This window comes from Hippoglossus stenolepis, chromosome 8 (genome assembly GCF_022539355.2).
Source record: "Hippoglossus stenolepis isolate QCI-W04-F060 chromosome 8, HSTE1.2, whole genome shotgun sequence".
NCBI classification, from domain to species: domain Eukaryota; kingdom Metazoa; phylum Chordata; class Actinopteri; order Pleuronectiformes; family Pleuronectidae; genus Hippoglossus; species Hippoglossus stenolepis.
The window spans coordinates 23292696-23320272 of record NC_061490.1 but is presented as its reverse complement, the minus strand read 5'-3'; the positions used below and the strand labels follow the sequence as shown (position 1 = coordinate 23320272).

The following is a 27577-nucleotide window of genomic DNA, read 5'->3' as shown; positions in this document are numbered from 1 at the left end:
TTAATTCATATAAAAGTAAATTTATTACCACAAAAATAGGACATCCTGTATGTAGTGCATAAATAGCTTTGATGTGAGACGACGCAGCACTGGAGGCGACTGCGTGTCCGCCGCATGTGCTGCGTACATTCTAATGCAAACATGGGGAAAGGTGAGCACCCTTGTGGAGGAAGGCACAGAAAACAATCAGTAGCGTAGCATTAACGCTAGCACACGTCATCCATTATTATTACCCAGAATCCTCTCCCTGGTCCAGCCGTGCTAGTGCCTCGGCCGATGTACAACAGGCGTCACCGGCACCGAGCAGGGGAGCGCGACAACCAGAGGTCACAAGACTTGTGTCAAAGTTTGAGGTTGAGTGTTATAAACCTGCTCTGAAGTTGACTCACAACATGAAAGAAGAGCTGAGGCGTTGTGCTGCACGTAAACAGGAGTAAAGATGGATCCTGCTGAGCTGCTGGGAAATCTGCGTGAATCAAATTCAAGCTTCAGCTCTGTCGAAACGTTTAACCGGTGGTTTCTTTTAGTTTTATTTCCCTCATTGTCCTCAACAGGGAAGCGAAGCCACTAAGTTTGAAAGAGCTGCGAGTTGTTTCTAGGCTGCAGTAACAGCCATTAAATGTTTGGCCACTAAGGGGCAGAAATATACCAAAAATAATCAATGTATCATCTTATTGCCTTTAAATTTGTTTTGGCTAACAGCTGCCAACACTTATACCGAACTTCTTTTAGCTCTTGTTTGGTCTCGTAGCATAGACTGAATGTGAAGATGGACGACGTGTCTCCACTTCCTCCCACTATCCACAAACGGAGCCAAAATATCTGTGTTACAGTCACTGCCGCATTTGAAGGAGACTTCGACACAGAGACAGCTTTTGGCTTCACTTTTGGGGAGTTGTCATGTCGGCCATCTTTGTGTAGAGTCTATGGTTGTGTCTGAAATCACCCACTCATTCACTATTCCCTACTTTCGGACACTACTTGGCGCAGATAATCTCGCCGTTGTCGCGGGATTATGACGTACAACAACATCGGCTGGTGGAAAATATCACAGTAAATTTTAAACCTTTATTTTACACTTAGTATTAATACTTAAAGGTAAAAAAAACCCCATTAAATTATACTCTTTAAATGTAGATATAAATTTCTTTCCCACACTTTGTGCTGTGCTGCTCTGGTTCTATTTACATTTATACGACAATTTCCGTCTCTCCACCACCAGCGCAATGCATATTGCCATCATGCATTGTGAAACGTGCTCTACGTTTCACAATGCATTGTGGGAAACAATGAGTGCACCAAATAGGGTATAAAAAACATTCGGACACCACTACAAAATGGCGGACTCACTACGTAGTGATCAGTGAGGGATTTCGGACACAACCTGTGAATTCTGACAGAAAGTCTTGAAAAGCTTCGAGCTTCACAATATCAATAGTCAAATAATCAGTGTTATAGAAAAACAGAGGTCGATGCTGCTTTAAGTTTGAAGCTGAAATCAATATCTGCTCAATCACTCACTGTGTTGATTTGCTGACCAGTTTAAATAACAGATTCCTTGATGAATTGGTGACTTGACAGTTTTTGGACATATCGAGCTTCTTGCCAGTGTAAACACAACGTCGACATCACACAGACGTACAAAATATATAAATATATACAAAACATATATATGTGTGTCTCCTATGACAACCTCCAGTGCTTTGCTACAGAGATGCATTAACATTACATCTGTTTTCCATTCGTGCGTCTTCCTGTATTCGTGCTGCTTCCCAGAACCAGATCTGACGAGTTCTGCGTGTTAGGATTTCATTATAATTTTTCCTCCCCAAATAAAACAGTCTTAAATCCTTCGACGGCCTCATGGGTGATCGCAGGAAGACCAATTAACTCTTCCTCTAACGTTGGGAAGCATCCCTCACAGCGGAGGCAGACAACAACCAGGGATTTCTTGGTGTTAATTAGAATAGATCTTATTCATTGAGTTGGAATGAGCAAAGAAGAAAAAAATGCTTTAAGTGCTACCTGACTGGGAGTCCAGAGCCAGCACCAAGAGCACTCACTTAAAGGCCTCCGCCGCTCTTCCTCTGGATGTGAATCAGCAATGCATAATGTTTGGAAAGAAGAAAGACTCGACAGACGAGCAGCAGGCGGCTCGGAAATGTCTGAGGAACTTGGTCTCTGTGCTTTGGTAGAAGAGGCGTCCGAGGAGCATGGGATAAAGGCATGTGTAGCTTTTTGTGTTTGCACAGAGAAGGCCACGTTATTGAGAGATCCACCCCCCCCCCCCGTGTGTTTATCAGGGGGCGACAAGTGAAAAGTTCACCGTGGACAAAGATCTGACGTCAAAACAGAGTCCTGACCAGCCTCCTCCCCTTGGCCTTGATTCGAGGAAACGTGGCGCTCGTCTCGGTGCTGATCGGATGCGAGCCAAGAGGAGTGTTCCCGCCTTTCCTCCTCAACAGGAAGTCGACGCTGGATGATGTCATGGCGTAGAAGACGTTTCCTGTGGCGGGGATGACCAGTTCTGCATCAAGAAATAAACACACACACAATTCAATAGAGCTTCTGATACCATCGGTACTCAAGAAGTGACAATGCAAGGTGGGTTGTGGTGGTAGAGACGTTGTGGATCATGTGTTGGAGGGGAACCTTGTTGCATGTACTTTTATACATGTTTCTTGTCTTTTCTCTACTGTTACTTTCGTATAAATACACAAAATGTCTGGTATTCACTAAATTAGACCATGATTGGCTCCAAACTAGAAACAAAGCACCATCGTGTCACGTCCTGAAAGGTGAAAACAGAGACACTCTCCTCCTTCCTACAGTACAAGTTACATATATGAATGGGTGAATTTGGGGCTCAAGTTTCTATTTTTACCCATCATGCTTCAGCAGGTTTTGGTTGCCTGCAGGTAAATCGTCCCTGTGGAGAAATAAAGAGCTGAAAGGAATTGACTGAACTGCAGCGGCTATCGACTTCTCTTATCTGCATTCGTATGGAGATGGCTGTTAATAGAGATTAGAGAAAAATGTCGTCTGGACCTAAAACACCTACAAGAAACATCGATGTCGATGTTGTGTCTCGACTTCAGCTCCATTGTTGTGTCTCGCGTTGCAGGTCTTGGCTCGGACATCTTCTGTCTACACCGGAAGCCCCAACATATTAGTCATTGTCCCCAGAGGCTAATTCATGGTCAGACAATAGCTGATGGGCTCCGAGATCGAGGGCTCATAGTGTCTCGCTCCAAGGATGACAGGGAAACAAGAAGAAACTTGCAAACTGGAGGAGCCAGGGTTCAAACTACCGACTTTCTGGTGAGTGGACGACCCACTCCACCTTGGAAATCGTCCCCTCGTTTGCGAAGGTGATGATTTTCTCTCCACATGGCTGCTAAAGCCGGTGCTTCACTAAAAAACAACAAATAACTGGTCTAGAAACACAACCTACTTTTCCAACATGAGTTTCTAACAGTGCTCTGTTTATATTTTGCCACAGTGGAAATGTTGTACATCTTTACCTTTTGCGTCGGGCAGGAGCTGGATCAGCTCGTACTTGGACGTCTGTTTGGGGTCCTGATTGTGCTTCTCTAAGGCAGAGCTAACCACAGTGGGGGTCTTGTCGTTGCTCGTAACCTGAGGGGGGGGAGAGATAAACAACAGTGACTCTAGGACGGCTTGATTTGCACTAACGACATCCTGCGTCTTATCCCCAAGGTCCGATTCTGATCACTATCATTACGGGATCCTCGCTGATAAGTGCAGCGTGTCACAGATAATTTGGGACGTGTCGTGTTAACAGTGTCACGGCCGCTGCTGTCAATCAGAACCAAACAACCTGAGCTCCTACCAGAATGCTTCGGTACATGTTTCCATCGTGCAGGTCCATCCCTATCCTGATGATCCGCATGTCTGGCCCGGACCCTTGCACGTTGTTGGGGGGGTTGTTGCCGCAGGAGGCCGATCGGCGGTGGGACTTTGTGGGCGTGGATGGAGTCAGGGTGTCGGGGGTGGACTCGGCGGTGGAAGGGGACGTTTCCACATCCAGACAGGACACAGATGGAGATCTCATGTGCTGCAACAGAACAAAACAGGGCTTTGGTGATGATTGTTTCTGGAGACTAACGACTGGGCAGGTTTACATGTTGATTACACCGCTGCTCGCTTCTGCATTAATTAAAACACTTCCTATTGGTTTCTGAGTAAAATAGACGGAAGCAGCGGAGAAACTGACCCTGAGCCTACATGGATATTTGCATTGGGGCAATTAACTCTCTGTTTATCTTTCAAATTGCCGTCGTTCCACTTCTCATGTTACATAAACAATTTTACCTTTGTGAGTTTTGATAGCAGGTTATTGACGGGCGAGGGGAAGTCAAAGAGGCTGTCGCTGTCGCCCGCCAGACTCGTCCGCGAGCTGCTCAGGCTGTCGACAACAGGAAAGTCACAAACAGTCAAATTAAGGCTGGAAATAATGATTTACTAATTAATCAACCAATAATTCAAGCGCTAATTCAGAAATGTGTTTTTTGTGGTTTGGAATTCTGCTTGAATTGAAATGTGTGGGACTTGTTAGGGACATTAAAAAAAGAAAAGTCAATATCGATCCCGCAGAATGTTGATGTGTCCTGATGTAGTAAAACAAATCAAGCACCAAAACACCGTCATAATTCCCATGATGCAATGCAGTAGGGGAAAGTACGGGAAAGTTTTTAGTGCAATCAGATATTTTCAGAGTGCACATCTAGTTATAACTGTTTTCAAACTCCTTATGACATGTACAGTAAATTAAATATGTGCCTATACTTATTATGACGATTACCAAACAACCAAAATCCAGCTGTATCTTATGAACTTAAGGCCCCTTTAATGTCATTTCTTCTATCCACTCTGTGTGTCAGTGTGTGTGTGTGAGAGCAGGTTCTTACTCTGGACACTGTGTGATGATGACTGTCGGAGTGGGGCCGCGAGGGCTCGGCTCGCCGGGTGCTTCGATTTCATTGGACAGTCTGTAACTGATAGAGATCGTCAGAATTAACGATAGGTATCTTCCAACCAATGTATTCATTTCAACGAGAGCAATAAGAGTGAGTGCATGCCCCTGGTGTATGTTTACCACTCCTCCTCGTTTAGTGTGGGGACACTGTGATACCAGTGCATGAAGGACTCGTCCGTGCTGAACACACAGTTTTTGCAGGAAGACTGCAGGAGGCGGATTTGAGCCAAAACCTCAAATTCCTGCAAATACAAAAAGTTTCATAATAAAAAATAAAACACCACCCACACGTTAAGTGGTCTAGTATAACTGTGAAACTGTTTTCACTTCACAGCACCTTCCACTTCATCATCTCCTCCCTCGGATACTCTGTTACCTCTGCTCGCTCTGATATGCTCTCACTGTAAAACCATCCCTCGTCTATCTCTTCTTACTGTGGCTCCTATTTTCTCAGGGTCACGAGGTTTTTATCAGGGTGCTTCCATTCCTCCTGTCAAACTCCTTTTATACCCAGAAGCTTATTTTGGCTGCTTCACTTGTTGAAAACTGTTCATTATCAAAGCATCAGCTAAGTTTTCAGCACTGTTCATTTTAAGAGCATGAGAATAGATCGTGTATTAAACTTCTGACCTTTATATTTCAGCGTAACACGTTTCGCAACACTCACCCTTCTCCTTTTGTCAAAGTTGATGTAGCCGTTCTGCAAAGGAAGTGACAGGATATTAAGTTTGACTGTAAAAGACAGAGTAACTTCCAGGGTTTGTCCGATAGAGACGAGACAAACTTACGTCGAGCCTGTCTTTGACCGCGGTGTCCAGCATGGTGAGGTCTGTGAGGAAGATGCCCAGGTAGGGCACGGTGCCCTGGGCGGTGGACTGTGTGAGAGCAACAACAAAGAAAAGGGTTTCGTCAGTTCCCCAGAGATTTCTGTCCACGTCGTAAAAAGAGATTTGACAGCGAGGGATTTCAGAGCAGCTCCTGCAGCTGTTTTCAAACTGTGGCTCACACACACACAGCCGGCAGCAGCTCTGTGTTCCACTCTGCAGCTGCATGCTGGTCCATCCCTCTCACAACCCTCCATCAGACCAGTGATCCCGCTGCGCTCAGCAGACGTTACATCAGTATCGATGTTTGAATTTTGTAGGAAAACACTATTTTCAAGTGGTTTAAGGATGTAATCCATTATTAATCTAAGAGCAAAGCAATACAGCTTTTTATTAATGCGAATTTAACTAGAGACCAGATGGTAAATCAGCTGGAAGGTTTTATCAGCCGTTATCGTCCTATCACAGATGTGTATGAGGACCAATATGGGCTTAACTTTTTTTCACAGAACAAACTGCAGAAAAAGATGCTTGGGAGAAATTTGAAATTGGGAAAATACAAATATACATTCATCTCAAACAAAGAGAAAAGATGCTTGGTACCAAATTCCTCTTAAAAGTGTTTTAGTTTTTTTACTCCATCAGCACCAGTCACAGAAATTTAGGCTTCAAACTCGACCTTTAATAAAAAAACATCTACTACTCAATAAAGAGAGCAAAATGTATCATCTCCACTTCGAATGGACCGAAATCTTCCAACCTACAGTGTATATATATATATATATAAATATAATGTAAAGAATATCAGGTGTTGTATCAATATCAGAAAATCAATGATGCCATCAGCCCCAAAATTACAGTATTGTTCATTTTCTGAATCAAAAAAACTTAAAACTACTTGCAGGTTAGCGTCATACTATATACTACTATATACGTCAACTTTGCACAGCAGAGCATGAAATATACACAATAAAACTCACGTCCGCCCCTTTATGAGCCATAAAAATACAGATCCTCTCTCTAAAGACATTACACTATATCTTTGTCCCCTAACTTTTACAGCCTCTTACATCATTTCCAAATATCCCAAAGTCTCCCACAAAGGCCTGTGGGGGTGAACAATCCTTCAGGCGAAAATGTTTGGTATTCACACCAAACACGAGCGGCTCACTTCATGGAAATTGATCTTTTCGTGTGTTTGAAGATCTTAAGGTTTTTGCCTCAGTGACAAACACTGGGGTCGTTTAAAGATGCTCCTCTGTGACATCATCTGAAATATCAGGCTGATTGAAAACCATCCGACACGGCGCTCGGAATAATTCACAAATGTTAAACTGTGGCCAAAAGGAGCCTGTTCAAGAGACGTGTACTATTCCAACTATCTACAGGAGTCTTTGGTTTTCAAGTTGTGAAGGAAGTTAATTATCTTTGACCCTGCGACCTTCCACAAACAAGCCGGCCTCCCTGGAAGCTCGACCTGGATTGTGTTTTTCATTTCCTCTCCGCTCACCTTATTAAAATGTCTGTTGTTCAGCCTGTTGTCCGTGTTGGCAAACTTTGAGGTTCCCTCCTGCGAAACAAGAGCAAGAGAACGTCTGCAGGTCAAAGTTCATTCTTTACTTTGAAAAACAGCAGTTTAAAACACGATAACACGACAATATCCATTTCATAGCTGTTCTGGAGATCTTCCATTTTATCACTGATACCAGCGTTTAAGAAGAATTTAAACAATATGGATTTTTGGGGGCTATATACATATTAATATATATACAGTATAAATATATATATATATATAGGTACCCTTATGACAAATAAATGCGCAGCTGAGTTTTGATATTTTAAAGTTTAACCATAAACTTGATTTAAAAAATATAAAAAAACAAAGAAAAAACAAATACAACCAAATATATAGAACTTGAATTAAAAAATAAAGATATTTTTTCATGAAATAAAACACAATTGCACAACTTCTCTGCATTGTTCAGTCTGTAAAACATAAAAGCTGATACCAATATGTCTATGAAAAAACCCAATTCTGTCAGGGCCAGTACTCTGAGCATGAATAACTTTATGATTAATTTTTATAGCATTAATAATGGTGCTTCAACACTGCTCAGTCTGCAGATCTGTCACAGCAACTCGACATTAGCCGAGAAGACAGTCTGTCATAACCACGCTATAATAAAGTGTTATTACACTGTCAAACGCTCGGATGACAGAGAGCGGTGAATCATTTCTTCTCCTCTAACTTTTTATTAGAATCATTCATCTCGCACCCTGTCTGCTCGTCACTCATCATGAACACAGGCCCTGAGATGAAGGGGAAGCGGGTGGTTGTGCAGAAGAAGAAAAAAAATCAAAGGGCAAACAGAAGGCGATGGTGTTTTCTTGGCATCAAAGACGAGCGAGAGACGCTGTCGAGTTGAAAGCAAGTGTTTGGTTGAATTCCTTCGGGGGCATCGTATGGGTAGAAATCAGAGCTAATGCAAAGGTATTGATGCTCGCTCGGCACCATTACAGCAAATCAAAACACAGCTAATCCTGCCAATCCCCCTCCCCCCCTCCCCGACTCACTGACAGTGTAAACTAAATATAATGCACTTCTTCAGATGGGCTCATCACACTGAAGGGAAAGTGTTGACAGAATAAGGGCAGTTACTACTCAACCAGATTAAACTGGTTTTCCGGTCTTTAAAGAAAGTCTTTAAATCTCCCACAGTGAATGTTGTTTTCAGCCGAGGATGAAGCTCGACAGTGTGCGGAGCCGCAGACGTGGACCGGGCGGCGTCAATGAATGTCTCACACTGCCGCTTCAGATCACGAGCCGCTCGTCACCGGGATGTGAGATATTAGTCAAAGTCAATGAGTTTTTTTTTTTTTCTGTACTGAAGTTTGAGGCTCGACGGCTGGAAACCTAGAAGTGTCGGACCCAGTAGCAGACTTTATACAAAGATGGATGACATGACATGTCCCCTGAAGTGAAGCTGAAACATCTCGACCTCCTGCTGGGGGCTGGTTGCCATGTGGAGCCCCGCCTGCTTCGTAGAATCACATTTTAAAGATGTTTAGGTTGTTCTTATCACACTGATGTAAATGTAAATTCTTCCTCTAAGTTAGTTTTTAATTATTTACTTGATACCATAATTTTAGAATATAGGACAAGAATAAGAATTAGAGATGTGTCATTTGTATTTACAGCCTATGCTTAGAAACCTTTTCTCCAGCCCTCAGGCCAACAGTCATGTTTTTATCATGAAGCAACACAAGCGGTCAAATGACACAATATCTATAACAAACATCATCCAGGCGTGAACCTCTCACTTCAAAGTTATTTTAAAAATAGTGAAGTAAAGTAAAGTAAAAGTGAAACCAGTCAGAGCCCGACGGCCCTTCTTACTTCACACAGTTTTAAAAAGGGTACAGAACATATTTCCAGTAAACCCACCTCCTTCAGGAGCTCTCGACTCTGGGAGTAGTTGTCCTTCTCGGAGAATATTTCCGACAGTTCCTCGTATCTCCTCACCACCTCCCTGAAAAGGAGACACAGTTTATTTACAGCAAGCGCACATTCATATGTCATTATATTTCGTCAAAGTGCAACATGAGTCTTCTTGGGCTTTATGTTGTGAGGACGACATCACTGAAGAGACATGTTCTCATTTAAGTTAAAGGAAAGAAACATTCACGTCTTTACGAGGTTGAAAGTTGTTCGGTGAAAGAGTCTCGAGGGCGACACCAGTTTCCTGTAACGATGTTATACAGAAACTTTCCTGGTCCTGACCACACGCGACATTTACAGTAAACAGCTCTGTTAAAATATGTATTCTAATCTTATTTTTTTCAAAGCATCTAAGAATTATTATAATGTATATTTATCTTCCTTCAAGGATGTATAGGTCAACTTGTATTAGTTTTGCTTAATTCTGTTTCAGGTCCAGATTAACATTCACAAACATTTATTTCACCATTTGAAACAAACTGTTTACTGTGTAAAATATCGTTTTTCTGATAAACAGATAAAACAAAACCTGAGACAAAAGAAAGAGCTGCTGAATTTACTGCGTCCATAACGTTCGAACTGCAACTTTTACTGTAAAGCACTTACTTTGTTATGAAAGGTGCAACTGCATATTATTATTATTATTATTAGTGTTTATCATTTAATATATCAAATGTATGACAAGCCTACATAAAAATGTTTAAAAATACAGTGTATATTTGGGACGTATTAGTTCATGTTATTTCTTAATATTTGTGTCTTTTTTTAGTTATTGTGTTTAACTTGGGGTTTTATTTACCATCCCTCTCTTTTGTAATTGTAATTTTCACGAGGTTTCTGCTTTGAAACAATTAAAATGTATTTTCTGTCCGTATGAAAAGACCGAGTTCATCCACGGACCTGTCGGTGTCCTGCCACGTCTTCCTCAGCCGGTGGATGGGGTTACTCTGCAGAGCGGACACGATGGCGTACAGCGAGGAGAAGTTCTTTCTGCCTCGGCACTCCTGTTGAATACACACACACACACACACACACACACACACACACACACACACACACACACACACACACACAGATGAATACACACAATGTAAGTGAGAACACCTGTGGGGTTGAGTTCTGGCGAGTATTAAATTACAGCATCGGCCTCATGTGCTGAATAATACATATACAGCTAAAGAGTTTTTTTTTTTCAAAGGATACCAGAGGCGTATTTGGTGTTTTGGCAGCAGACCAATAATATCTCGCTTTGCCAAAGAGGAAACTGGATTCTGTGTGAGCGCGTGTTTTATGTGCACGTGATGACAAACAACAGCTTCATAAAGGAATTAGTGGCTGAAGCAGCGTTCACAGAGAGAGAAGCTCTGAGAAGGAATAAAAACCCTCCGAGGACGGGAGCCTAACCTGTCACTGCTCGGTATTTTAAAAGAAGCTGATTATTCGAGCGCAGGAACCCAAACACTCAGTTAATCCACATTTCCTCTCGTACGAAGCTGTGGTTTCTTAAGCAGATTTACAGTCTAGCTGTTCGCCTCCAGGTCAGATTGTTCTGACTCAGCACATTACCGGTGTTCGTGCAGGGCACATTCTCCTGAAGGCGTAGGAGACGGTGTGTGCACATCCAGCTTCAAAGGAAACTGCTGATTTTCAATAATTTCTCGTTCTATCTTCAAAAATCAAAACTTCCAGATGCCCTCGAACGGAGCACGATTTTGTTTACTGCTGCCGAGACACGAAAAGAAGCATAAATCAAAAATCGTCGTTAATTTGTTTTTGCTTTCAGCTCTTTATTAAAGTGAAATTACAAGTGGAGTCGCAGCAGAAGCCAAGCAGACTGTGACTTTGTGAAGCTGTGTGCACAGTCAGAGCCGGGAATAGGATTATGGTTTCGGGGATTAAGTGGGTTTATTGTAGGAAAATGCACAGTGGAGCGCTTTGGAAGACTTGAAACCCCCGACTGACACTTTTTTAATTCAGACCAAGCCCCATGTTTCATTCCCACACTGTACAAATGCATGTTTATGGCATCACTTCTGTGACCTTGTGGGGTTTTTTTGTTCCACTCACCTCTGCCACGCTGATCCATTTCTCCAGCAGCCGCGCTCTCTGCTGGCTGCGCAGCATCGTCGCGCAGAGGCACGACGCTAAAACGGCGTTGGCCAACTTGTTGAACTGCCGCACCGTGGCCCGGACGGACCAGCAGACGCCCTCCCTCCCCTTCTTGTCCCTCTGAGACCACAGCGAGCCGAGGCAGTGGTACGGCACCAGACGGACAAACAGCTCCTGGGAAGGGACGGCAGTTTAGCTTCTGTCTCTGGCTTTCGATTGATTTCAAGATTTTATTGCAAACTTTTGAGGCCCGTTCTGGAACTTCACCCGAGCTCAGTTCAGACCTTTTGACACCACACGTGCCCGGTTGTAACCTGAGGTCCTGAGTGAAGATCAAACTCCTTCTCCTCTTTTAAATCTCTCTTACAGACACAGAGGTGTGTTTTTTCCTTGTTTCGATCTCACTGTCAATTTAAAATCATTTTATATTGTTTTATTTTAGCTTGTTTTTACTCTTTTCTCATTTTTAACATTTGTTTTTCGTTATCTGTGCTCGAAAGCTGTGGGATCTTCAAATAGCTTTTAACTGTTTTCTACTGTTTGCCTTCAATCTTTCCATTTTTAACTTGTAACTCTGTTTTGAAAGGTGCTATATAAATAAAGTTTATTATTATTACACTATCTTAAACGCAAGTGCAGGCAGTTGGATGCAAACACATTATTTTCTGTAACTTTTCAGAATAAACCAAAATCATTTCAAAAAGCGAGTTGTGAATTGTACATTTTACCGTCAATTATCAATATTTTTCTTTGGGCCACTTTAAAAAACAAATCGGTGAACTCACCGACTCGGTCCTGGTGAGCTGCTCAGCGATGAGCGGGGCAGGAAATCCCAGGATGCTGGTGGGTTCAAACTTCGAGGCGTCAGGAGGAGAGCTGGGGAAACCGCTCTGATCTGCAAGAAGTGAAGCTGTTCACTTAAAAACAGTTCGTCACAGATTCTACAACACATCCGTACTTTAGTTTGTAGGCTATAGAAAACCGCCTCCTGCTTCCTGTTGCTCCTCCCTCCCTCACCTGCTGCTTCCTGTTGCTCCTCCCTCCCTCACCTCCTGCTTCCTGTTGCCCCTCCCTCCTCACCTCCTGCTTCCTGTTGCTCCTCCCTCCCTCACCTCCTGCTTCCTGTTGCCTCTCCCTCCCTCACCTGCTGCTTCCTGTTGCTCCTCCCTCCCTCACCTGCTGCTTCCTGTTGCTCCTCCCTCCCTCACCTCCGGCTTCCTGTTGCTCCTCCCTCCCTCACCTGCTGCTTCCTGAGGCTCCACCTACAGAATCTATACAGGAAGTCAGCTCACCTGAGTCCCGCCCCCTGAACAGAGGCCTGCAGGCCGGACACATGACCGAGGCCTCACCCCTCAGAGTGTGTCCATGAAAGATGTAACTTTGCCTTGTTTGCTGGTCTGTTAGTGAACAGATGTGATGTTTAAGTGGAACTTTCTTACTTTAGCAGTAAAATTGACCATGTTTGAGTGAGTGTTTAGTTCTGTTTTCACCCCCTGTCTGTCTGTTTGTGTGAAAGCTGTGTTCTGAGTCGGGGGATGTGTCGGTGCTGTGCTATAAGGACCGTTTTCCTCCCCAGGGAAAAATAAATGGATCTTGATGAACAAAATCAGACATTAAGGGAAGTGATGTCTTATTTTTCTCTGGTCGGGGCAGATGGCCGCCCACATTGAGTCTGGTTCTGGAGGTTTCTTCCAGTTAATGAAGGGGGTGTTCTCTCCATTAGCCAAAGTGCTGCTCATTGAGGAAACTGTTGTGTTTCTCTATAATTTTATAAGGTCGTTATTATTTGTGATTTGCTGCAGGTTGATTACATTTAAGGGGACAGTTTGGCATCATATTGTATATTTTCTCCCTTTTCAGAAACCATTACAAACTAATCCCAGTTAAAATAATCAATTGGGAACCCTGAGTCCATTCATTGATGGTTCCTGAGGCAAAATATTAAAGGACTCATACTTAAATTTACTAAAATGTCCTGTAGGTGCAGCAGTTTCTCTCAGATCTCTTTTGCAAGATAATGGCGATCACCGTCATCATCATGACTAATTGTCTGGGAACCAAGGATGTGTGTCTTTCACTAGATAAGAGAAAACCTTTGACCTGGTCATTGTGATACTAGAAAAACAGTTATTGGTTCATCCTCTGGAGACCATGGAGGTTTGTTTTTCCATTTGAGCTAGTGGATTGAACATTAAACATGAATAGACCCACAGTTTTGGATTTCCTAGCAGATGAAGTGATAAAACAAGTATATTTCTACATGTAAACCTCGTCCATCGAGGCCTTAACGCTGTCATTTCCATCCCAGTTAAAATACCGACCTCTGTGGGTGTCGGGGAGCAGGGCTTTCTCGCTGAGCTCCTCTGCGATCCTGAGGAGGCAAGCGCGGAGGTCGGCCGCAGAGGAGGAGTCCTGAGGGAGCAGGGGAGCCAGACGCAGCAGACGAGAGGGCTCCTTCAAACTCTTGAAGTCCTCAGGAAACTCCGTCAGCCATGTTCTGAACACAGTGCACACCGCCCTGAGAGGACGGAGGGAGAAACACCAGAGGTGAGCAATTCTTCATTTTGATGGAGGGAGGTGATTTTAAAGGACCTGTGTCTGTTTCGGACGCAGATAAACAAACTGTTGCAGATGGGAATCGATGGAGTTTATTGATATTTTTCCAAGACGTCTAAAAAAGTTGCCAAGAAATCACGTTGTCAAGGGGCTCAGACAAGAAAAGCAGCTTAGAGATGGGTCCATAATTCAGAGGAAGCCGAGGATCAAGATTGTTTTCCTTTAGCAGAAGATGACAGAGCGCCTGCTTTTACAAGACACAATAAGAAAGTCGAATCAGAAAGTCGGCCTGGAACAAAGTGCAGCATCTGCACATGAGAAATGATATTAGTGAGATAATATCTTGTAATGAAAAGAGACTGACCGAGCATTAGATCACATTTAACTACATTAAGTGATTGGTCGGACTTGATTCACTACTTGTTGACAACACTGGGGTTTAACTTCTTCTTCTTCACTCCATAACAAGTCTGATCACTTTATCTGTGAATTAAGTTAATTTTACAGCATCTGTGTTGTAAATTTTATTCAATTACTTGTTTGTTTATATTATTTATCACCTTTTATTTTCAATTATATATTTTATCCTTTTTTTTAAACTGCTATTATAGCTTTTAAAATATATTGAATCAGTCAATTGTTGAACTGCACGAACTTGTATGAAAGGTGCTGTTCAACTAAAGTTAGATTTTACGGTAGATTAAAATTTCTGTGCATGAAACACTTGTGAATGTTAGAGAAACGTATTATTGATATGGTTTCACATTTCTTTAACCTTCTTTCTCTTGTTCGAAGCTGCATTGAAATATTTGTTTTGTATTAATGAGTGAAGAGTCATTAGCTCAATTAGCTCGTACAGAGAATGATCTCCCGTCTCAGCACTTCCTCTCACAATCCAGAGCATTTTATTAACAGGGAACATTTTCATTACTATTTGAAATAATAAAAAATGAAAGCTGCCTTTATAATAATAACATTTCCCCCAAACCAGCAGCAGGAAGCACAACAGACTTTAGAGGACGCAGCTCTGCCTCACAGATCCACACTCAATACACAGAAACAGTCTAAAAGCTCCACTTTGATTTTAAATAGCATTTTGAAAAGCTCACTTGTTGAAAGCCTGTCTCATGTGGCTCCTCTCGCTGTCCCCTGGTGGATTCTCCAATCTGTGAGCAGAAAAGAAAAAGTTAGAGCAGCAGAAAACACAAAAGCTTCAAAGTATCAGCCGGCTTCAGATTTGTGCTCCTGCTGCGTCGGGTCATAAATATTTCTCCTGCTTTGCCATGAATGTATTTATGGCTTGTTTCTCTAAAGATGCTTTTTAGCAAAGGTGGCGTCCTAATGCTCCCTGAGCTTGTTGCCAGGAAGTTAAGTGCACGGAACTGATTCTCTTTTGTGTTGCGTCTTTCACAAAACTTTCCAAACAGGTGTTTGATACACATAACTCCATTATTCAATAAGGACTTTATAAAAGAACCAAGAGCTTCTTCTTTTTGCTGAGTTGTGCTGCTGAGAAAAACGCTCAGCTACAGCTCTTTTAAATGACCACACAGATGCTTCCTGCGATTTGAAGAAGTGTCTAAATCTAATGACGCCATTAATCTAGAAGCTGCTGTTATTGGACAAGAGATATTTCAATGTTAAACTAAAACCTGTTTATCTTGTGTACACTGATTAATCAGTTTTGCAGACTCCAATTGTATCGTATATTTGTACATCATACCTGCCTATATACTTATAACGTCCACACATGCATATATGTATACGTGTATTTACATGTGTACATATTTTTCAGTATCTCAGTATACAAAAAGTACAAATACAGTTTATATCCTCGTGCAGTCATCCTGTTCCACTGCACTTTAGTCAAGTAAGTTTCTCTGCAAGTAACATTTCCATCTGTAGTAATGAGTGTATATTATGTACACATTCTCTATATTTTTATTATTTTATTCTTTTATTTTATTGCTGCAGCTCTTTAGGGTCAATTTTGATGATGTAAGCACGTGGACCACCTGCATTAAAGGCCCCTTCAAATCCCCTGCTGTTAGTTTAATGGTGGAGAAAAATGTTTGCTGCGTCAGGCACACGGTTTAAAATGGTTTTACTTCATCTCGAAACCTGCAAATAAACCAGTAAGTGCCATCACCCGTTGGCTATAATCCAGTTGTACTTTCAACTTTGCTCGTATAAGAATGGATTTGCCAGCGAGAGAGTTCACTTCTGCAGGAGATGGTTTCACTTTGTGCATGAGCAGACGGTTTGTACCCCTGCCTGTGTGGGAGCATATCTGGAACATGTCCCCTTTAAATCCCTCCCGGAGAAACAAAATCCCCTTACCCGACAAAAACCCCAAACCCCGTGCCGATAAGAGGAGAAAGCCTTTGGTACCTGTCACTGAGGATGTCCAGCACTCTCTCCGTGGAGGTGAAGGAGCGATAGGTGGAGAGGAAGATGGTGATGAAGGACGAGTCTCCCAAAGAGAAGGAGTGGAGGAGGTGGAGCACCAGCTTCTCCTCTGTTCCTGCTTTCACACACTGGGAGCGAGACACCCGTGACTGGAGGAAGGAAAAAGACAGGAAGTTGATGTTTGTGCTGGTGTGAGGATTTTGTCCGATCTGTCACCGACTGCAGGTCTTACCACTGGACTGGTGGGGCCGACATGCTGCTGCTTGACCACCACGGTGTAGATGACTCCATCCTCCTCTTCCTCCAACACAGTGGACTGCAGAGAAACCAGGACACTGTTACCAGTAACCAGTGCAGTGCTCATTGTAATCCTGCCCATTTGTCATGTTCTGTTCTCTTCTGTGTTAATCATCTGGAGATATGTCAGAACTCTTCCTCCTCATTAGTGAGTCCTCCTCAAACTGTTCCACAATATGTTTACTTTTATTCACTATTATATTCACTTTTTATCATTTGTGTACTGGACGCTGTGTGCAGAACTTTTTATGAACGGTCAATGGTGCAGAAGGAAATTAAAAAACGTTTTCATCCTACCTGGTTTATCTGCAGTGAAGATTTTAGCCAATTTCTTTTTCACAACATATTTATTGCCGTTCAAGTGTGTGGCTTGGCTTATATATGACTCTGAATACTTTAATGAACGGATTTTTATTGTTTCATACATTGCATGTTGGCTCTAACAGGCTCAGTGTCTCGTGCGTGTTCCAGAGTCAGACTCACCAGGTCGAGAGGACAGTACCAGGTCGTCTTCATCGGTGAGGGCTCTGCCTGAGGAAGAGACGCAGACAAACATTAATGACAAACTTCAAAAGACCATAGTCCCCTTAAGGTTGTTAATAACAGGCAGTTGAGTTGATAGTCAGAGATAAACAGGAAATAAATAAATGTGTCGAGTACAAGATACAATATCATCATTCTTTGGGGCTTAGTAGGTTCAAAATATTCTAATAAATACTCAGCACACACATTTACTGCCTTTGCAAGCTAAAGCAACGTGCTCAGGATTTTAATGTTTCAGCTGCACTCACATTCTACTTATTGTTATTGTTCTTATTTAATAACTAGTTTTGTTGTTTAACGACAACTTTTTTTTACTTTTACTAAAAAAAGTACAAGCATTTTCCTTGGCAGCATTTGTGCAAAGTGTTATCATTAACTACATATCGACACACAACAAAGTAGAGTTACACACAGCAGCAGATGATTCATGGCACTTTAACAGGGATCAGAAGAGAAAACAACAATGTGAGCCCCTTTAACACAGGACACAAACAAACCCACGAACATTTGGCCTTTGTCATTAGTGTGAAAGAGTAAAAGATGCAACAGTTCATCCACAGGCTGGACAACTCTCGTCATCCACTCCAGATCCGTTCAGCATTGATATAAACATGACGACCGTGGTGGACGAACTAAATTCTGTCATTCAGGGACGAACAAACACTGTAAACATCCCTGTCCCCTGCCCATGACAGTGCTGCTGAACCAGAAACCTTGGACTCACTGTTGCAGCCTCAAAATAAGTATTTTAAAAACACACACTTCCCAACTGAAGTGTCTCACAGGGGGGACGCTCAGACACGTGAGCACCGACCTGTGAATGAGTCTGCACAGCTCACTCTCAGTGATGTGAAGGACATCAATCGCCATTTTAGTGAGTTTACCTGCATGTACTAATTTGGGTGTAAAAACCGTATCACAGTAGCACTTCCCACCTGATACCAGCACACACTGACACTCAGCAGAACCCAAACCTCCACCGAGGCCCATCAGTCCCTTTTTGAATTCAATCAAGTTGCACCGAATTTCACACTCATAGATATCAGTCCCCTAAATAGTTTAAGATCCTGCACTTGTCTGTGTTAATTAAAAAATTCCCAGACACACATCACATCCTGCCAAGCTTCGTGGAAATCCTTTCGTTGTTTTTGTGTAATATCGTTTACAAACAAAACAACAAAACATTGATATCCATATTTAGGCGTCTAAGGTTAGTTCCTACAGTAAAGTTGCCGTAAACAGAATCTTGAGGATGACACTTGTTTTCATTCCTGTGCCGTGACTTATCGTGGGTGGGGCAGCCATTTTTTTGTTTACATCCAGTTCACGGGTTTCTGCATTGAGCTACAAACAGCGATCACCCGACGCTGACGCCATTTAGCCGTGACTTTTCTTTCCATGATTAATAATGCATGAGCCGCACACGGCGGAGTGGAGTCATCCCGAGAGTCTGGTGAAATCTCTCGCACACTCGTCGTGAGTCAACAGGTTAGAGCTGCAAAAACACACGAGCAACACCTTGGGAACACACACACACAGACACAGACACACACTGAAACCCAACAACAAACTAATGATCTGCCTTTCATTCATTTTGCATGCACTGACTTGTGAGCTCTCTCATATGCAAATGGTGGGTCGCAGCATGAGCCATGAGAATAAAGTGAGCTGTGGCCGCTGTGGCCTGTGGTCTGCTATATTCTCCCCGTCCAACCTGGGCTGTAATTAGCTGTAATAAGCACATGTTAGCCTCTATTAGCCTCTTTCAAATTACCCTGACTTGGCTTGATCGAAGGTCAACTCCAAGCAGCAGCAGCAGCAGCTCCTGGCATTCACAAAGGATCCTGCACTGCACTGACTATAGGATACAGCCTGTGCATCAAACCTGTTAAACTAGCTACCTGTGCAAACTCTGCTGTTTTCTGTGAGCCGGCAATTCCATCTTTTCCATAAAATAACCTCACGCACACACGGAAAGACAAATTCAAAAACAAAATAGTTACCTTTCGCTCTGCAAGTCCAGACAGGACCCTGAGCTTCCTGGAAAACTTCAGGATAAAGCTAGACATGGCATTTTCACTTTCCCCATTTTCTCTCATTTGTCGTTCTCTCCTTTTGGTTTGGTTCTTTCTTCACCTCTTCTTCCACTAACAGTCGTCCTGGATCTGTGCGTTTATGTCTTTAACGTCTCCCTCTTCACACTTTATGGCTCTGTGTCACAAAGACACACCTGAAGCAGGAGCTAAGTCCGGCCCCCCCGAGCCTGCATCACCTTGGCACACCCATTATACACACACACACACACACACACACAAAGACAGGGATATGCTGGTGTTGATAGGACAACACTCCTTTTCAGGGAGTCACTTTTCTTCACAGTAGCCCATACAGGCCTTAATAATGAAATCCTCATTGAAAGACAAAAATAAAGGCCGTCATCAGTAGATGGATGTAGGGGCTCTTGCCTGCACACAGACACACACACACACACACTGACAGACAAAGGCCCTGCAGCTATTTCCAGAACAATACCCCTTCTCTTTCAAACTCCCCTCTCTGCTCTCCTGCTCTCATTGGCCGGGTGGACGACCTTCCCATGCAGATAAACCAGTTTGGCCGAGTATCCTGTTTAATGCAGCACTAAGCAAAGCGACAGTTAGCCGAGAAGGCCTCAGTCTGAGGACAGGTGGAAGCCGGATACACTTCCTCATATTTTCCATTTCGATTTCAGTCGCATGGCCGCGTGCTTAAGATTCCTGTCGTCTTATAACAAGAAGTAATGATTGTTCAGACAGCCTGTGTCTGTTTAATGACATCAGAGCGAAGACGTGTTGACTTTTTGAGGATGTGTGTGTGTGGAGAGTAGTTTCCTCATTAGTCAGCGAACAAACACCCCCCGGCTGTAAACAAAATTGTTTAAAGCAGTATTTTGTATTTTTGGCCACTCGAGAGTAGAACCGGCTGCAAACACACAATTTATCATTACCACCTTATTTTGATTGTTGTGCTTCTCAGCAAAGTTTTAGGAGACATAGAGCAACATGTCCGGGCCGATCACACACAAAGGAAACTATCCCTTTGCTCTGTTTTCCTTATTCCAGAGAGCAGAGCTGGTTTATTGGGACACTTGAGATAAAAAGCACAGTTAGTGGAGCGTCAATTGACTTTTCCCTGTGAAACCAGACTGAATCTGGGTCACAGAAACAACCGGCCTCTTCTGTGCAGACATTTTTCAAAGCACATGTAATTTGCAGTTCAGCCGCCTCAGAGGCTGCTGGATAAGGATCATGATTATAGGCCACAGCGGCGAGTTATTATTCATAAAGCAGGACTCTGTGGCTCTTGTTTGTGGAGCTCATGTGATTTTCTTTTCGCAAAAAAAGCCCTGTTGGTTTTGTTTATGTTCTTTGCGAGCTCTTCTCTCGGGGCCCCGAGCTCTGCGCTTTCTTAAAAGTTCCCCAACCACCCACCCACCCACCCACCCAACCGAGAAGCAGGAAGTACACAATAAGTGGAGACAAACACAGGAAGCAGGACATGCTGTCGTGTTGCGAAGTTATTTTTCTTCCCCTCTCCTTCCATCACAAGTCGAGGCTGAGTCAACCCCTCCACCTGAACCACGACGTCAGCTACAGAAGGGCACCAGAACAGCCAACAGGAAGCTGGGTCTCCATCTTGAACACCCCCCACCCCCCACCCCCCTGGTCTCAGAAAACAACCTGTTCCAACTTTTTTCCTGAAATAAATCCATGTGGTCATGTTTCCGCTGTGCCAAAAAGCTTCGACTGAACAAATACACACCACTGACGCCCTTATTTACAACCCTGTCCGTGCACCAAACAACGGGTCATAAATACATCTTCTGAAGCTTTATTTAAAGATAACCATTGTGTTTTTTATTTTTTTTGTGTGGTTCACAACCCCCGACCCCTTCCTTCCTATCTTTCTCTCTGCTCCTCTTCTCACGCTTTCATCTATGTATCCCCCGGTGCCCGTTATCTGCTCGCTTTCAAGTGAATCTCTGTGGCATTCAGGTCAAAGCTGCTCTATTCCCCTTAAAGGAGAAGGAATCCTCCCTTGGATGTGATTACTCTGTTAGATATCATCAGTCTATTGATGTTCTGCATGTTTATAGGGAATAGTTGACTCTGTGATGTGCAAACTCTGACTTAACCTTGCTCCTCTGGTTCTATATTTACAGCAGTGAAGTGGGTATAGTAGCTGAGCAGTCAGCCAGTGTGTGGGCAATCAGGAGAAGGCACATACATCTGAGTCGGTTGAGGATGTCAATTGAAAACATGGACATTAATATGCAGCCAGAGCAGCCTCCACTCCTCCGAGAGGGTTTTCCACCAGATGTTGGAACATGGCTGCAGGGATTTGCTCCCACTCACCCTCAGCATCATTAGCGAGGTCAGCCACCGATGCTGGGTGATAACAATCATCAGCAGACTCCGTGTGAAACGCTCGTTAGATCATCACATAGCTGCAGCAACCTGCTCCCCCGCCTGCCTTCCCGACATCACCACTGGTGGATCTGTGTCCATACAAAATCTGACAGTCGCAGCTCCTGAGCGAGAGTTGAGCTTCTCTTTCAAGCTGTGTTTTCTCATTCTTAACACAACTACGGTTCTTACTTTTCTTGTTGCATACTCCGCTCCTTTTATTCAGATCGGTGCCAAAGAGCAAGTTTCTTTCTTTCTTAGTTTCATGTAAATATGTTCTGTCGTTTTTTTGCATAATTCTGCTGAAAAATCAAGGAACAAACCAACTGACAGGGGCAGCAGCATCCTCCCCTCTCTGCGATGGTTGTTCGGATGAGCCACAAACACAGTTGACTTCTTCCAGTGTTGTCACACAGCAGAACCTGACACTGGTGGTTGGCGTCCCACTTCATCCCAGTGGAGCTGAGTCAGGCTTCTGTGCAGGTCGGTCAAGTTCTACCACTCCAAAACTAGGAAAAAGCCTTTCTTTATGGACCGGACTTCTAACTTAACACTGTCATGTTGAAAAAGAATAAAAAAGCTTTAACTGCTGCCGGAAAGTTGCAAGAAGCCTTTTCACAGAGATTTACCTTAATCGACCCGAATGATTCAAAGCAGCCACAGCCCACGAGGTAACAATATATGTATTCATGGTCATGCAGTGTATCTATAGCCGGGGTTAAATGGAACAAGAGGTTGTATTTGTGTCGCAGGAAGTCAAACAGACAAACGCTTTAATGCACACCAACTAATAGACGGACAATAAAAACTTGACGAGGCTTTATTATCCAAATTTATGATTGTTGAGTTTCCATTTCACGTTTGGCAAAGAAGAGAACATGATAAAGATAAATGTCAAAGGGCTCAAGCATTTTCAAAAACATGTCACAACCCCCACAAACTGACCTACTTTCCACTTGCATGTTGTGAATACAACACTGAAGGAGCCTTTTCACAACAGCTGGTCCACTTACTGGGCCTCATCTGGTCTATTGAGCCTATCAACTGGTATTTCTAACTCTCTAGATTGAATATAATACTCTATAACTGTTGTTAAATGAATAAAAACGTGTTTGAAGGACTACCAGATTTGTGGCTGCACATGACATTACAGTATTCAGACTTGAAATCATCACCTACATTTGTCCAGTCACTGTTTTAAAATCCATATCCATCCACCGAACAAGCGAACAGGCCCTGAAACGCAGGGCAAGTTGCCAAAACCTCGTTATTTAAAAAAAGTAAAAGTACTTTTGAAAACCTGAACCTGAAAACACACTTTGTTTCCTCCATCACAAACCTTCGTTGTTCACTTGAGCCGAGTCCCTTCATGCATCCTCGCTCACACGACCACGTTTGCCTCATTAAAGAATGAGCGAGCGGTCGTATTGGATTCCACTTGACAGAGCGTCCTCGGAGACGGGCCGTGATACTGGATACCGCTTACGGGGGGGGGAGCAGGTGTACGCTGCATCGACCAGCTTAACCACCACATGGATAATTAACTGCGAGGTCCAGCGGCCGCCTTGTGGCATGACCACGGAGGAAGTCGGCTCATTCTGAGGGAGTGAGTGCGATTTCTGTTTTTAGACCGAGAGGAGTTTCTTACACCCTGATGTTAGGTTGAAAAACCCCTGTGCAGGTCATGTGTGAGTGGGGCAGGACAGTCGGTCAGCAGCTTGTCATCACTTGCAGCTATTCTGACGTTTTTTTTATCACGCGCAAGGAAGAAGAAGTGAAACTTGTCCACAGCTGAAGAAAACACTGCTGTAAACCAACTGCACATAAACACCCCAGCTGTTGGTGAAGGATCCGATAAGGCTCCAACGAACCTCCCCCCCCCCCAACTCACTAAACATTAACAGAGGTGAAGGATCGTGGGAAATTCACCTACACCATGAACCTTCCAACTTCCTCTGTTTTAGTTCAACTTCAGTTCAGGGGGGAGGGGAACCTCGGGGGGGTCGGACCGAATTACTGAACACGTGCATCACGCCAACCAATGAGGGCTGCTTCTCTTTAGTTCGGTGTCTGACGTCAGATTGTAGTGATGATGATGCTAATTGTTTCCCAGGTTTGTAAAAGTTTTTTGTGAAGAACTGCTCATAGGAGCAAAAAAGATAAAAAATAAAGATAAACTAACCGAAATTTGTCAGGTTAGCTTAGTTTTTTGGGTCTGAATTCAAATTAAACCCAATATTTGTGCTCATTACAGGCACATGCAGTATAAAAAGTCAATTAGACCAATGTGACTGAACCCGAACCCGGCCTGGTCCGGTATTGACACTCTAGGTTGTCAGTAGCAACCGCTGGTTCTAAATCGTGTGACACTTGTTTTTTTACTTTTCATGAACTGAAACCTCTTGCAAAATGCTTGAAGGGGTTTTGCAAACTAACCATATGCAGATGCACCACAATTTCTCCACAGTATCAAACTAGGCGATGATCCCACGCACAGAGAACAACTGTATTTGTTATGTTTGTTCAGGTGTTTTTCCCACATCTATAATCTGCTCTGTACTGGTTTGGGGCAAACTGACATGTTGGAGCCATTTGACTTGTCTGGTTCTTGCAGCTCTGCACTGAAAACTCGGCTCCTTCACAAATTCTCCTTTTGAACGAGGTTTCTTCTTCTGGGCTGAGAGCTCGCTCACCACAAAACTCCCCTGCAGAGTGTGAACTTTATCCAATCTCATTTAATTTGCAAATTATCCAGTTTATCACGTTCGGAGATGTACTGACACTCAAGACTGGCCTTTGTCGTCACTGTGAGTGAGTCACTGCACACTGGGAACATTGGCTTGTCCTTTAATTCAACCATAATAATCCATTGTCCATTTCTGTTGTCATTCTGCATCTAGTTTACTTTCTTCTTCATCAGCGATGACGAGTAACCACAACATGTGTCTGTGCCCTGAGGACATGTTAGGTTATTATTTTATTATATTGAAAAAGAAAAACAATAAATGTAATGAGACTTTCTTTTGGGTTTTGCATCTTTACACCAAAATCACATAATTTCCATGTGAATGGTTGAATTTATTCAGTTCATTGAAAACGTCAGTGGTTTGGGTGTTTGTGGTGGAAAAGCAGGAAACAGACAAACCATCTCCGTCTCTCTCTGAATGAGACAATCTCTATTCCCTCCGGGTTTTCTGAAAACCAGTCGACCACATCTGCTGTTTATTAAACAAACTGGCAGCTGAATGCAGCTCGTAGGTTTTCATGGAGGGAGTCTGCTCTAAATTCTGTGAGCTGCGAAGGCCGGGGGGGCCCTCGACAAATGAAACGTTCTCCCAATTCCCTCTGCAGCTCCATCACATCACCACACAGATGATCAGTATCCAAAACAATAGCATTACTAACTGCCAGCGCAGACAAAAAGCTGTGAGAGATACGACAACGTCCGCTCGCTCTGCTCCACCACAGCTGGAAGCTCCGGCCAGAGAAAATAAAGATGGAGGCAGAAGGAAAGAAACACTCACTTGGGAAGTATCCAGTTCATCGCTGCCGCCCCCCCTCCCTGATTGGTGGCTCGGGGTGCCATGGTCAGGCGGTAAAGGCCGGTAGCCAATGAGAGGCACGTCGCTGGACTCCACCCCCGGCAGGTCATAACCACCTGTTCGCAGGTTACGGGGGAGCATGGTGCCGGCTGCCACAGACGGGAGGAGCACAGGAAACAATGAGTGTCTCTTCAGCAGCTGTTCAGGGAAATAAACACTTGAGTGATTGGGTGAAAAAAGATGAAGCATTTAAAAAAGCTTGTGACCAGAGAAACACATATTATTATAGATCATTATTTGTGGGTGCTGATGCTGGAGTCCAGACATTATTGATAGATAATTAATAGAGAGCAAAAATATGAATAAAGCAACGTTTGGTCCCCATTTCCCACGAATCTAAAACAAACTCCATTTTAAGACTCTGTATTTCTTTTATACATCATCTTGTCAAGATGTTATTTCACCATATGTTTTATATAAAGCACTTTTAAATGACCTGTTGATGAAAAGCGCTATAGAAAAAAACATGCACTGCCTAAATGGACATTTTTAAATTAACAAGGATCTAAAACAAGGTAAGACTGACATTTTCATGATTAGATTACAAACCAATTTGTAAAAATATATGGACTAGGATTACTATAATAACACTTTTGTAATTATCGATTATTTTCTGAATCAATTAACCTTCCAGTTATTGTATATTCTTGATTGATCATTTTGTCGTTAAAACATCCGAAAATGGTTTCAGGTGTCCACCTGTCCATACCTACAAAATAAATATGGGAAAAGCGTGAAATATTCTCATCCAAGATGTTTGAATGAGAGAAAGTTTAGATTTCAAACAATAAATCAACTGTCAAAATAGTTTTATCATCTGATTAATGAATTGACTAAATGATGCATCAACACTATATAGCCACATTAATGTTATTATCCGAGGGGCTTTTTAAAAAAATAAATCGAATCATATTCTGAGCCTGACAGAAATCAGTGTTGGACAAATTGTGTCGCACAACTTTACTTTATCAAACACAGTGAAAACACAACTTTATGGTATTTTCTAAATGAAAGGAAAACATTACAATGAGTTAACATGTTATGATTTGTTTAACATGTTCATTGTGCCACACAGCAGGTCAGGATTTGCATTGCATGCACCCCCTCCTCCTCCTCCTCCTCCTCCTCCTCCTTCCATTTCCCTTTCCCCCGTTTGGCATTTGCGCTGCCATGAAGATAGACATCTAGTAAACAGTGTTACAGGAAGAGAGGTGTAGGAGGGAGAGTGATGGAGCGGTTGATACAGAACGAACGTTAACTCTCACACTGCCCTGCAGCACCAGAATGAAACCGGTTTGGCTTTGAGACCAAAATGTGCAGAAACGCTTTGTCGGCTGCTGTAAGTTTAAACTCGCACAGAATCAATCAAGCAGCCTGGCAACACTTCAATCTGAGGGAGAATGACCTGGACCCCCGTCTGCTCTCACATCCCTCGGATGAAACAGGGCTGAGATATAAAACGCCTCAGGTGTGATGGTGTGTGGAAGTGTGCCGGCACTCCCAACTTTCCACTCTGCTCTGGTTTCGGCCTCCTGAAGCTCCTGGAGCTCCTGAAGCTCCTGGAGCATTAGTGCGACATTTACTTTCTCTTACTCATTGCTGTGTTTGCTGTAGGTTTGCTCATTGTGTTCCTGCTTGCGGGTGAGAGAGGAGACAGGAACATGCAGCCCTGCAGAGGAAAACAAGTCCTACACACTGTGCACTCTATTCCAGGACCAACGGCTGATGCAGAGGTCTGAATGGCTTCTATTCACTGACCAAAGCAAACAGCCCACATTTGACTGAGGTGAACACACACACACACACACACACACACACACACACACACACACACACACACACAGCTGTAACTAGGTTACAGTAAGTCACACCCCATGCTCCTGTTCCCTGCTCAGTACACACAGCCATAGGGAGGTGCTGCTGTTCTGTCCTGATAATGATAGCATGTCACAGCGGATGAGAATAAAGCCTGGAGGGCTGTAAAAGTTTGTGCGCACGCTCTCTCCCACTCCCTTCAAAGCCCAGATGCGGTGACGGATGGTGACATGTGACGACGCTCAGGCCTCGGAAATGAACCCAAAACGAGCGACAGAGAAGAGGAGCAGGCGAGAGGAAGAGAGGAAGAGAGATGACGGAAGCTGGGAACTCACTGGTGGTGAAGTGTCATTCGCAGGATTGCGTCCTTTCCAGCTGTGGAGCGCGGGGACCGTGCAGCTGGATCCGTGGCTCAGCTGCGGAGCGTCGCGCCCATCTGTGCCACCGTCACCCAACGACGACGAGGGAGTCTCCTCTCC

The 27577-nt window shown here is 43.4% G+C and overlaps 1 protein-coding gene across 3 annotated transcripts; it reads right to left on the bottom strand.

Moving 5' to 3' along the window:
- Positions 1–4: 4 nt before the first annotated feature.
- Positions 5–27577, bottom strand: rgl2 (ral guanine nucleotide dissociation stimulator-like 2). 3 transcript variants are annotated; one of them, XM_047340791.1, is made up of 20 exons: positions 27434–27577; positions 25206–25421; positions 17177–17224; positions 16629–16712; positions 16379–16545; positions 15097–15153; positions 13753–13949; positions 12217–12326; positions 11390–11605; positions 10223–10326; positions 9269–9353; positions 7334–7393; positions 5788–5874; positions 5667–5699; positions 5120–5241; positions 4932–5018; positions 4336–4429; positions 3854–4078; positions 3525–3639; positions 5–2527 (listed from the first exon to the last, which is right to left on the bottom strand). In XM_047340791.1, the coding sequence occupies exons 2-20, from the start codon at positions 25362–25364 to the stop codon at positions 2346–2348; spliced, it is 2232 nt and encodes a 743-aa protein (XP_047196747.1). In that variant the 5' UTR covers positions 25365–25421; positions 27434–27577; the 3' UTR covers positions 5–2345. The 3 variants fall into 3 exon arrangements, with proteins under 3 accessions (XP_047196747.1, XP_047196746.1, XP_047196748.1); XM_047340790.1 differs by having other exon boundaries at positions 25206–25372; XM_047340792.1 differs by lacking the exons at positions 25206–25421; positions 27434–27577 and adding an exon at positions 19240–19497.